General features: G+C 43.0%; 1 protein-coding gene and 1 long non-coding RNA gene across 4 annotated transcripts in view; one reads left to right on the top strand and one right to left on the bottom strand.

Annotated features, from left to right (window-relative positions):
• Positions 1–12905, bottom strand: part of DGLUCY (D-glutamate cyclase) — a 104290-nt gene that overhangs the window by 8802 nt on the left and 82583 nt on the right. For all 3 annotated transcript variants that reach the window (XM_073349432.2, XM_073349431.2, XM_073349433.2), the window contains exons 11-12: positions 6927–7046; positions 3960–4111 (exon numbers count right to left, since the gene is read on the bottom strand). In XM_073349432.2, the coding sequence (XP_073205533.2) occupies positions 3960–4111; positions 6927–7046 (272 nt within the window). The remainder of the gene's footprint in view (positions 1–3959; positions 4112–6926; positions 7047–12905) is intronic.
• Positions 7297–12905, top strand: part of LOC140913307 (uncharacterized) — a 40256-nt gene continuing 34647 nt past the window's right edge. The window contains exon 1 of the long non-coding RNA XR_012159530.2: positions 7297–7520. This is a non-coding gene — a long non-coding RNA (uncharacterized LOC140913307). The remainder of the gene's footprint in view (positions 7521–12905) is intronic.

The following is a 12905-nucleotide window of genomic DNA, read 5'->3' as shown; positions in this document are numbered from 1 at the left end:
GTCATTGATCTTTTCCGAGAACAAGGTCCATCCATCAAAAGGCAAGTCATTGATGGCTTGCTGGACATCATGTGCAATTCCAGAGTTTTGCAGTCAATAAGCCCTCCTCACAGTGATTACAGAAGCCACCACCCTGGCCAAAGTGTCCACAACATCAAGAGCAGACTGCAGGGACGTCTTGGGCACCAAGCACCCTTCCATGACAAACACCCAAAACTCCTCACACAAGGTCTCAGGCCCACTAATTAGTGCACAGCTGTCCAATTAAGGAAATTGTATTTGGACAGCAAGACTTGTTGATTGGTGATCCACATCTGTAGGGACAAGGATGTGTCGTTTTTCCAGCCCAGAAGGTCCAACAGCTTGGAGTCTCTGTCCTTAGGGGTGGACTTTCTGCCATGTCAAGCCATGTCATTCATCACCATTACAACCAGGGAATTCGGAGCCGAATGGGAACAGAACTCCTCAAATCCCTGCACAGGAACAAAATAGCACTTCTCCATGCACTTAGCCAGTGGCAGTACCAAGGCCAGTGTGCTCCAGAGGGCTTTTGCTGGTTCAAGGAATGCATCATTGATTGGGAGGGCAACTCTCCCAGAGTCAGATGGCTGCAGAATGTCCACCAATTTGTGGGTGTTCTCATGTAGGAACTCTGCCTGAATGTCAAGGGACATTGCTACTGTGTAAAAGGTCTCGATATGCCTCAAAGTCCTCCAGTATGGAAGGGGAGGATGAATCAGACAGAACAGCATCATCTGGAGATGAGGATGATGTTCTTGATTGAGCCAAAGCTGGATCTTGCTCCCGGGATGACTTACTCAGATGGGAGGACTCCGGAGCTCTGCAGGGAGGAGGCCTGCTGATGCCTGGGCTTGCAGCTGATCTACAACCATCACCGTTGTTTTGGTGAATGATCTTTGGTGTAATGAGGAGTGGGATCTCTGCAAGCAAGGGGCATCCCACTGAGTCCAAGGAGGCCACTGATATGAGTAGGACATTGCTGGCCAGTAGGCATCAGGTCAGGGACCTCTGTCCTGACCACAGGGTGCATGCCAATCCTGGGAGCCATAACAGTCCATTAGCGGCCCGCAGTGCTCATTGAGTGATGTGGAGTAGGAGGAAGATGACCCCGACTTGGATGCGGAAGAGTCCTGGGATCTTGATGACTGGGGTAGAGCAACAGCAGAGGAAGAGAGTAGGTGATCTGATTCATCCATTGCCCAGAATGAGGCAGGAAGTGGTGCCTCAGATGAGAGCACATGCCTGTGCCGAAGGCCATGTTGGTCCTGAAGCGAATACCAGGTACCAGGGTGCCCAAGCGTATAGATGTCGAGGGTGCTTTATTATCTTACCTGGGCACTTGGCCAGAGCACTAAAAGCAATTGCATATGAGAGGTAACTGCCAGCAGAAAACACAAACTGTCTGCAATTTCTTGCTCCGTTTTTATCTTTTTACCCTAATGGAGTAAGGTGTTGAAGCTCAAGAAATTTGCTGCAGTGTTTAACTGTTCCAAGGTTTACAGTTAAAGCCATCATAGCCTCTTGACAGAGAATATGTGATTTTCTTTCTCCCTATAGAGCTGTTTCCATTAGTTTTATCTGAATGAATGTTAGCATTGAACCTTCAAGGGTCCCTCCCATTATCAGATCGTTATCAAGACTGCTAGCTGTAGAACTTGGTAATACAAATGCAAGACAGGATTTGCTCTGTGAGATACTGTGTTTAATTACAATACCTCATTACTAGGGGATTTTGATTAAATTCCCCTTGATTTTAGGTCATGTAGAATTAAAGGGAAATTAGAGGTGTGATGTAAGTGAAAAATGATTAAAGAATGAAAAGTAACTCATTTCAATTGAGAGATGTTTTGCTAGGTCACAGGACAACCCCATAAGAGTATGAGCTAGAAAAATATGGTTTCAGTTTCAATTATCTTTCCCTTATACCAGGTATCAAAAAATAACAGAACAGTGCATGCACTGTTCTGAGAAACTTCTTGTAATACCTGATGATTTAAGCACATGATATGAAGAAACAGTCCTGAGTATCCTGTTTTTGTTGTATTTGTCTAACCTGGAATATTAATTTAGTTTTTCCAGTGTTAAATAACAAACCCATCACTGAGATTAATAAGAGATATTTTGATGGAATTTTAAGTAGAACCTATTATGATCCCAGTAGAAATACTACTATGATGAATACAGGATGGATGGATAAACAGAAGTTGCCTAGGACTTTGCTTGCAGATCACACAGACAGTATTGACTTTTTCCAAGCCATTATGTTGGTCATTCTGCCAATGAGCATTTAGGAAATCCAGACTGGTTGTGTTATTGACACAGTATACCAGACCCTGCTCTCTTAATTATGTTCCTTTTTATTATAAAAGAAAAAGTATAATTATGACTCTCCTCTGCCATTTTAACTCATTCTCATTTTGAGAACCTCCACAGGATTACAGATTTACACCTAGTTCTGAGTTGTATTGGTGAAATATATGTTTGAAGCTTCAGAACTTCAATTATCTGTCCCTTCTTTAATTTAGAAATATCTGAAACAGCAGACATCAAATCTGGTAAATAAAGTTCACTCCTGGGCTTCAACCTGACAATCAATTTCAGCTAAGAACACTTTTACAGTTTTCAGAGTAACAGCCGTGTTAGTCTGTATTCGCAAAAAGAAAAGGAGTACTTGTGGCACCTTAGAGACTAACCAATTTATTTGAGCATGAGCTTTCGTGAGCTACAGCTCACTTCATCAGATGAAGTGAGCTGTAGCTCACGAAAGCTCATGTTCAAATAAATTGGTTAGTCTCTAAGGTGCACAAGTACTCCTTTTCTTTTATAGTTGGCTCCCTCAAATGGAAACCTTTATAGATTTCCAATTATAATCTTACTGTCAGGCATCAAATCAGTTTCTACCTACATAAACATAATAAGGTGGGAAGAAAGGTTATATTTCAAGATGGAGAGTAGTGGTACTGTAAGTTGAAAAAACAATGAAACCCTGTTAGGAGACGGGAGAACCCATCCACTCCCCAAATACACCTTTACATGCTCCTGTGTCCCAGGGATGAGGCACTTTTGCCCTTGTTTTAATGTTCTTAGCACCTGTTTCACATTTTCTAGCAGTTGGGGGAGCTATGGTTCGGCATGTCTGAACATGCTATGTATGTGACATGTGACCATCACAAGACACGAGTAACTTAGAATCTATACGGGGTGTTAAGAGCTTCTCTTTGTGGTGGCATGGTGACAGACTCTGAATAGAGAGAAAGGTTCATCTGCCCACAACCAGTATGCCTTGCTGGATCACCCAGCAGGAGAGCGATTGTTTACTTTATTTGCTGTAATGTAGCCTAGGATCACATTTGTATTCTATTGTAGTTTTCAACAAATGGTTAAAATCCACCTGGTCTCTCTCAAACTTAACTGAATTGCTTTAGGAGAAAGGCAGCTTGTAACACCCTAGAATTGTTTATATGCTTATACTACTGATTCTGTCCAAATACTCACAGAAACCCAGCAGCAGATGTATTCAGAGGACAAAGTTTACATATTTTTGAATATTTTTAAACTGATTTTCATGCTGGTGAAAGGAGTCTGGCAGCCACTGAGAGTGAATTTTTTTTTATCCGGGGAACAGGTGCAATATGGATACCTTCAGTATTCAAGATTTCTCATGTTTTCCCATTAATTTGCCTCAACCCCATTCTGGATGGCACATCTATAAAAATAAGGAGGTTCAGTTTTCCATGCTCACATAATCAGTGCACCCTTTTCTGAGAATGTTGGTTGTGGTATGTGCTCTTGTCCACTAGGAATTGGACTGAGAGCCCAAACTCATTTCCTGTAGCACATTAAATAGCCATGTGATAGTAGTAGTTCTGAACCAGTGACCAACAGCTGAAGGTTTCACCATCCCATTATCAATCTCCTAACCTATCCACAGAGAATACCTTAGTAATGGATGGAAGTGCTGATGCCCAGTTTGCCTTCTTGGACAATCTGGGGAACCCAATAGCTTTCCTCAGATAGCGATCGTGTATTTCACAGGTGTTGAGGATATACAGAGCACAAGCAACAGCATAGCCTCCCCAGTTAGAGACCCCTGCAAGAGAAAGTCACCATGAAACTGGACAGTAAAAATTAAACATAAAATGTTTTTAAATAATTGTGAACCTAATCCACGTAAATCTCAAAGTGTGGGGTGAGAGGTAGGAATGTCCTAATAATATTCAGCAATAAGGGTTTTTTAATTAAATGTTTTAAGATAATACAAACATTTCATACAGTACACTGTACACACCCTACCAGTTTACTAAATTCTGAAAAGTTACTGTACTACCCTATCTAGAGTTATGCTTTGAAATTAACTACATTGAAAAACTCAGCTGTAAGGGCTAAAGACTGGAGATGTCTCTAGCCTTCCACATTACTTTGATAGGTTAGTTGCCAGTGACAAAGTTAGCCGGAATCAGAAACCAATTTATGGACCAGTGGTGGAATACACAATTTGATGGGTTTTATTAGCAAGATTTTCCTAGTGCCTGTTTTGGATTGAAATAGTCTATAAGAACAGCCATGTGCTGTTTCATTAACTGTTCCACAGAGATATTCTATTTTTAATATGTCTTACAGTTGTTTATTTTTATACTTGCAGAAGCATGTTACCAGAAAAATCTCATGGGGAATTCCATGGCATCAACAATTTTCCTGCAAGCTATTATTAGATACATCGTACAGCTTATTGACATTCCTCTAGATTAAAATCAGTCCTTCAAAGTACATATTAATATTTGGGGTGATACTAATTATCTAATAATAAATGAGAAAGCCAGGAATAGAATTCAAGAGTCTTGACTCCCAGGCCTGTGCTTTGACTCTGAAATCAAGTTTCATCTCACTTGGTGGATATAAATCTTGTCATTCACGTTCACCTTTGGGTATCTTCTGTAATATAAAAGTTTTTAACTTTGCTATATGCTGTATTTGTGTGTCTAATTTAGAGTTGAGCAAAGTTTTTTTTTAGCTGTTTGCGTGAACTTTTATTTCCGATCCAATACGTGCAGGTTTGCAGCTACTAGTTTAAATTTGGGGGTTTGTGGTTCAAACAAATGCAAAAACTCAAAAGGGAAATAGTCAAAACCAGAATTTCACTTGGTTTTGTGCCAAAGCCATGGATTCTGTGTGGCTTTAACTGAACCAAGTCTTGTCAACTTTTGCAAACTTAGGATGAGTTGAGTTATCAGCTTTTCCAAAACCAGGTGAGATTTACATGGTGTCAGATTTTATAATGAAAATTTTTTATAAAGTTCATAGCTTATTCTTTTTGTTCACAAAGAGCATAGGCTGCGTAAACAATTCAGCCGTTTTATGGGAGGAGCAGCTGTGATGAAAACAGCAAATGACTGTCTGTTGACTGCTGATGAAGTCTATAATTCTTCTTGAGGGCTTTGTGGGATTGTAAGTGTTTATCCCAACAAAGTTAATATCCATGAATTATTTGTACACTGAGATCAGACTAGACCTCATTGTCTTTTAAGTGATGTTGGGCAACTTCTTTAAAAATACTTGATCATTCTAATACTGTGTTTGCATTTCTCTCAGCAGACTTCATATTTTATCATTACTGATCCAGCAACTCCGATCACACGACTAATGCTCCTGCACCCGTAAATCGCACAACTACTGTTCCTAGACCTCTGTTCCCAGAAGTCTGGAATATTCAAATTTTCCACACTTCCATTTTTAGAACATTTGGAAATTAATGTTATAGTTGCATGTTACATTCCCCATTTGACCTTCCTGCTCAAAACACATTCCTTTTTTTTCCTCTGCTGTGTCTTGGGCTAGCCAGCTGCTCTGTGTATAAACACTGCAGTTCCTAGAACAGCAACTTTAAGACAGACACATGGGCAGAAAGGGTAGAAACAATCAGACTCTTCACTCCCAATTTCCTCCCCAATTACTTCCTATTTCTGTACCATTGGTGTTGGAAATCTAGCCTCCCTAGTCCCTTCTATTAAAGTGACCTCCCATTATGGTACATACATGGGCACCCAATGTACTGAGCTATAGCACAATACAGACCACACAATTTGTAAATCTGTCATTGCTGAATCAGTCTCCTTCATTATTAACTTCTGTAAAGCCTGTTTTGTGCTGGCCAAGTCAACAGGGCAGGAAAGGGTTCTAAACATGAAGTTGCATTTCTGTTTTGTTACATGCAAAATTTAGAATGTATAGAAGTCCTGCAGAGATTATTTGATAGAGTTCGCATCACCCCATAAGTGCAATTGATTTTAGCTGGTATGGTACACCCCCAGGGTATTAACAAATACACTGAACTTATATGAATACAAAGTTCATTTAATTCCTGCATAGAAGATGGCCGTACAGTTCTCCTTGAGAGTCAAATGATTTTAATATTTATTTAGGGTGGGAATTTTCATAAGTACTCAGTGTTGGCCTAGTTCTGCTGCCATTGAAGTAACACTGACTTTAATGAGAGCAGAGCTAGGCCAATACTGAGCACTGACTTCAATGGGAGCAAAGAGAGGCTGAATGCTTTTGAACATAACACCTTTAATTGCTTAGTACAGTTTTGAAATGAAATTAACAGCAGTATAAAAGTTAAAAAGGCTCCAAAGTAACTCACAAACAGGACTCTAGAGTCATGTGATGATCTTTGATCTTTTAATTTTGCAGGAACTCATTATGAAAAGTTCAATCCTGTGACATGCTGAGCATTCTCCATTTTCAGTTATACCAGGGAAGATGTGGATGCTCAACACCTCACAGGATTGGGCACAAAAGAGAGAAAGCTCACCGTACCTGAATGCTCAGTAGATCATTTAGAGAAAGTGCCAAACCAAAATTAATCTGCAACACATGTGCTTTGTTCTCACTTTTTAAAAACTTACCGGCTACAATAGCGAACTCAGCTTCAACGTCACAAGCTATAACATCTCCATTTTTTATGTGCTTCCTTACAGCTTCTTTTACTTTTCCCATTCCCAGTTCATTTCCTCCATCCCCAATGCCTTCATTAAAAAAGAAAAAAGATGTCATGAGTATCCAAACCACCTTACAAATTCAAACCCATTTATAAGCTATCCACAGTAGTCTGTGTATAACAGGTCAGTTCTCTTGAACTGTTTTCAAAAGCGTCACAAAACAGAAGATCACAAAAACAATAGCTGAAAACATTGCAGTGAGCGGGCTTTGTCTCCCTGGTGGGCAGAGCCGGGATATCCGCTCTGGATATCTGGAAGCAGAGGGGTGGGACAGGAACTGGAAATATAAAAGGCAGGCCCTCCAGCTCAGTTGTGGGAGAGCTGCCAGAGGAGCAGGACATCTCCCCCCTGCTGCTGAAGCTTGGACCCGATGGAGGCAGCTACATCGCCAGAAACCCAGAGGGATTGCTGGAGCTGCCAGGAACCGGGAACACCGAGGAGCTGCTGGGGCTGCCATTAGCTGTTTACCCCAGCCAGATGAACGACGACCCTGGAACATAGGTACCTCCTAAATGGGAGTGTAGGAAGGAGCCCAGGGAAGCCGAATAGGGTTTGGCTGTATTACTGATTGCAAGCCGGCCAACATGTTACTGCCGGATTTCCCTGCTGATCCAGTGGCAGACCACTCTGCCACTGTTATGGCCCTGGGCTGGGACACAGTGGAGTCGGGTGCGCCTGTGTCCCCCTGCCCTTGAGTGTGGCAGCCTTCCCACCTTTAGGCCAACAGGCTTGCATTGGTTTGTCCCCGGCCTGAGTTAGGATGCCAGATGGTTTTGCTTTCTGTCCCACCAGAGAGCTGATCCCCCTAGACTGCTGTGTTGCTCTGCCTGACTGCAGGCCAGAGCCGTTAACTGTTTTGCCATTCCACCCTGATTGAGGGCCCCCAACATATAGACTCACTGCTGCTCTGCCTGACTACACGCCAGAGCCATTAACTGTTTGCTGCCCTGCCCTGATTGAGGGTCCCCTCGGCATATAGACTCACTGCTGCTTTGCGTGACTGCAGGCCAGAGCCATTAAGTGTTTGCTGCCCTCCCCGATTGAAGGATCTGGGCTTATAGACTCACTACTGTTCTGCCTGACTACAGGCCAGAGCCATTAACTGTTTGCTGCATCGCCCTGGCTGAGGTCCGGGACTTATAGATCTAATTGCTGCCAGGCCTGTACTGCAGGCTTGGGTCTATTAACTGTCGGCTAATTTCCCCCTGAACTGAGTCACTCCAGAAGCATTATAGCAAGGGGGCGTGGTTTCCCTCCCTGACGGACGGGGACAGAGCTGTGACCGCCTTCTAATTATGTTATAATATACCAACTTACAAAACATTCAGGTATGCGTAGTAACTAGAAATTATGCTCTGTAAGCAACAGCTACAAGAAGGTGACATTATCCAATGCTCTTGAACAGCTCTGACACTATATCTAGGAGAGAGAGGTAGTAATCTTACACTTCATGGAAGGACTTAAACAAATGTAATATATTTTTGTATATACATGCAAAATATAGTGAAATATTTAAATGAAGCAAAAGAGGTAAACTTTGGCTTGTTGCTAGTTTTGAGAAAATTAAACAAGTAACAGGTTTCAGAGTAGCAGCCGTGTTAGTCTGTATTCGCAAAAAGAAAGGAAGTACTTGTGGCACCTTAGAGACTAACCAATTTATTTGAGCATAAGCTTTCGTGAGCTACAGCTCACTTCATCGGAACATCGGAGCTGTAGCTCACGAAAGCTTATGCTCAAATAAATTGGTTAGTCTCTAAGGTGCCACAAGTACTCCTTTTCTAAAAACAAGTAACAATTTTTGTACAAATATATGCAAATGGTATGTGATGCCTTTGGAGGTAGCAGGAGTTCTTTCCCAGAACTTAGGAGTGTTTTCTACAGCATTTAGTCCCCTTGTGCCAGGGGGCAGATGGAGCCCTAATTATACTCTCACTACTCTCATTTTCCCCACCAGTTTTCCTCTTAGAAAGATACACCTATACTTTTAAAAATTGGTCACTAATTTGGAGTGTCTGTTTTTGGGTGCCCTACTTGAAACACTTTGTATCTGACTTTCAGATGTGCTGAGCATTTATAGTACCATTAAAGTCAATAGAAGCTGTAGGGATCAATAAATGTCTGAATAATTGTTGGCTGTTCTAGGTGTCTTAAGTTGGGCACCCAAAAATTGAAGACCTGAAAAATTTGGCTGATAGTCAGAGATCTGGAGAGCAAGATACCAGATAAATCATTAAATTGCATGAATATTGGTGAATTCCAAAAATTAAGTGGATACATAATTGGTTAAACAACTGCAAACAAAGAGTAGATATTAATGGAATGATGTCAGATTGGAAGGAAGTCTCAAGAGGGGTTTCACGGGGATATTATCTGGGTCTGGTGTTATTTAACATCTTTATTTATGACCTGGATGTATGAATTAGAGAGCCTACTGATCAAATTTGCAGATGACACAAAGCTAGAAGGAGTTGCCAACACTTTGGAAGATAGAGCTAAAATTCAAAGGGATCTTGATAAATTAGAGAACTGGGCTATAGACAACAAAATTAAATTCAGCAAAGATAAATGTAAGGTTCTACACTGAGGGAAGAAAAACCAAATGCACAAATACAGAATGGGGGAATACTGGTTTGGCAGCAGCTCTACTGAGAATGATCTGGGAGTTGTGGTGGATCACAACCTTAACATGGAGTCAAAAATATGATGCTACTGCAAAAAAAGCAAATGCAATTTTGGGTTGCATTAACAGAGGCATAGCATGCAAGTCAAGGGAGGTGATAGTACTTCTCTACTTAGAGCTGGTTAGGCCTCAGCTGGAGTACTGTGTCCAATTTTGGTCACCAATGTATAGAAAGGATGTAGAAAAACTGGAAAGGATCCAGAGCCGAGCAACAAAGATGAGCAAAAGGATGGAATGCAAGGCATATAAGCAAAGGCTGAAGGAAGTAGGTACGTTTAATTTGGAAGAGAGGAGATTAAAGGGGGACATGATAGCAGTCTTCAACTACTTGAAAGGCTGCCATTAGAAAGATGGAGAAAAGTTGTTCTCTTTTGCCCCAGAGGACAGGACAAGAGACAATGAATTCAAACTACAGCATAGCTGATTTAGATTAAATCTCAGAAAAAATTTCCTAACTGTAAGAACAATGGAACAAACTGCCTAGGGAGGTTATGGAAGCTCCTTTACTGAAGGTTTTCAAAAGGAGATTGGATAGCCATCTGTCGTGGATGGTTTAGACACAACAAATTCTGCATCTTGGCACGGAGTTAGACTAGATGACCCTTGCGGTCCCTTCTAGCCCTATGGTTTTATGATTCTAAGAGGAAGCCAAGACTGGTGAGGGCAAAACTTTTTCTATGGCTGTTGGTCTGGCTCTAGAAACTCTTCTTGATGGTCGGTGCCAGCCCCGGTACTGGACTATGGAGACAGAGCTGCCCGGTCCATAGTTTCTGCCCTTGTGGATGAGGGTACTGAGTGCATACAGTGAGAACAAAATCTGGAAACCTAGTGAGGAGGGCTTTAAACTAGGTTCACCGGGGGAAGGAGACCAAAGCCCTGAGGTAAGTGGGCAAGCAGGATACCGGGAGGAAGCACTAGCAGGAACGTCTGTGAGGGGAGGGCTCCTGCCTCATACTGAGAATGAGGGGCGATCAGCAGGTTATCTCAAGTGCTTATATACGAATGCACAAAGCCTTGGAAACAAGCAGGGAGAACTGGAGGTCCTAGTGATGTCAAGGAATTATGACGTGATTGGAATAACAGAGACTTGATGGGATAACTCACATGACTGGAGTACTGTCATGGATGGTTATAAACTGTTCAGGAAGGACAGGCAGGGCAGAAAAGGTGGGGGAGTAGCACTGTATGTAAGGGAGCAGTATGACTGCTCAGAGCTCCGGTACGAAACTGCAGAAAAACCTGAGTGTCTCTGGATTAAGTTTAGAAGTGTGTGCAACAAGAGAGATGTAGTGGTAGGAGTCTGCTATAGACCACCGGACCAGGGGGATGAGGTAGATGAGGCTTTCCTCCGGCAGCTCACGGAAGCTACTAGATCGCATGCCCTGATTCTCCTGGGTGACTTTAATTTTCCTGATATCTGCTGGGAGAGCAATACAGCGGTGCATAGACAATCCAGGAAGTTTTTGGAAAGCGTAGGGGACAATTTCCTGGTGCAAGTGCTGGAGGAGCCAACTAGGGGGGGCGCTTTTCTTGACCTGCTGTTCAGAAACCGGGTAGAATTAGTGGGGGAAGCAAAAGTGGATGGGAATCTGGGAGGCAGTGACCATGAGTTGGTTGAGTTCAGGATCCTGATGCAGGGAAGAAAGGTGAGCAGCAGGATACGGACCCTGGACTTCAGGAAAGCAGACTTTGACTCCCTCAGGGAATGGATGGGTAGGATCCCCTGGGGGACTAACATGAAGGGGAAAGGAGTCCGGGAGAGCTGGCTGTATTTCAAGGAATCCCTGTTGAGGTTACAGGGACAAACCATCCCGATGAGTCGAAAGAATAGTAAATATGGCAGGCGACCAGCTTGGCTTAATGGTGAAATCCTAGCGGATCTTAAACATAAAAAAGAAGCTTACAAGAAGTGGAAGGTTGGACATATGACCAGGGAAGAGTATAAAAATATTGCTCGGGCATGTAGGAATGAAATCAGGAGGGCCAAATCGCACCTGGAGCTGCAGCTAGCCAGAGATGTCAAGAGTAACAAGAAGGGTTTCTTCAGGTATGTTGGCAACAAGAAGAAAGCCAAGGAAAGTGTGGGCCCCTTACGGAATGAGGGAGGCAACCTAGTGACAGAGGATGTGGAAAAAGCTAATGTACTCAATGCTTTTTTTGCCTCTGTCTTCACTAACAAGGTCAGCTCCCAGACTGCTGCACTGGGCATCACAACATGGGGAATAGATGGCCAGCCCTCTGTAGAGAAAGAGGTGGTTAGGGACTATTTAGAAAAGCTGGACGTGCACAAGTCCATGGGGCCGGACGAGTTGCATCCGAGAGTGCTAAAGGAACTGGCGGCTGTGATTGCAGAGCCATTGGCCATTATCTTTGAAAACTCGTGGTGAACGGGGGAAGTCCCGGATGATTGGAAAAAGGCTAGTGTAGTGCCAATCTTTAAAAAAGGGAAGAAGGAGGATCCTGGGAACTACAGGCCAGTCAGCCTCACCTCAGTCCCCGGAAAAATCATGGAGCAGGTCCTCAAAGAATCAATCCTGAAGTACTTACATGAGAGGAAAGTGATCAGGAACAGTCAGCATGGATTCACCAAGGGAAGGTCATGCCTGACTAATCTAATCGCCTTCTATGATGAGATTACTGGTTCTGTGGATGAAGGGAAAGCAGTGGATGTATTGTTTCTTGACTTTAGCAAAGCTTTTGACACGGTCTCCCACAGTATTCTTGTCAGCAAGTTAAAGAAGTATGGGCTGGATGAATGCACTATAAGGTGGGTAGAAAGTTGGCTAGATTGTTGGGCTCAATGGGTAGTGATCAATGGCTCCATGTCTAGTTGGCAGCCGGTGTCAAGTGGAGTGCCCCAGGGGTCGGTCCTGGGGCCGGTTTTGTTCAATATCTTCATAAATGATCTGGAGGATGGTGTGGATTGCACTCTCAGCAAATTTGCGGATGATTCTAAACTGGGAGGAGTGGTAGATACGCTGGAGGGCAGGGATAGGATACAGAGGGACCTAGACAAATTGGAGAACTGGGCCAAAAGAAATCTGATGAGGTTCAATAAGGATAAGTGCAGGGTCCTGCACTTAGGACGGAAGAACCCAATGCACAGCTACAGACTAGGGACCGAATGGCTAGGCAGCAGTTCTGCGGAAAAGGACCTAGGGGTGACAGTGGATGAGAAGCTGGATACGAGTCAGCAGTGTGCCCTT

This window comes from Lepidochelys kempii, chromosome 6 (genome assembly GCF_965140285.1).
Source record: "Lepidochelys kempii isolate rLepKem1 chromosome 6, rLepKem1.hap1, whole genome shotgun sequence".
Lineage (NCBI taxonomy): Eukaryota > Metazoa > Chordata > Testudines > Cheloniidae > Lepidochelys > Lepidochelys kempii.
This window is presented reverse-complemented; position numbering and strand designations above follow the sequence as displayed.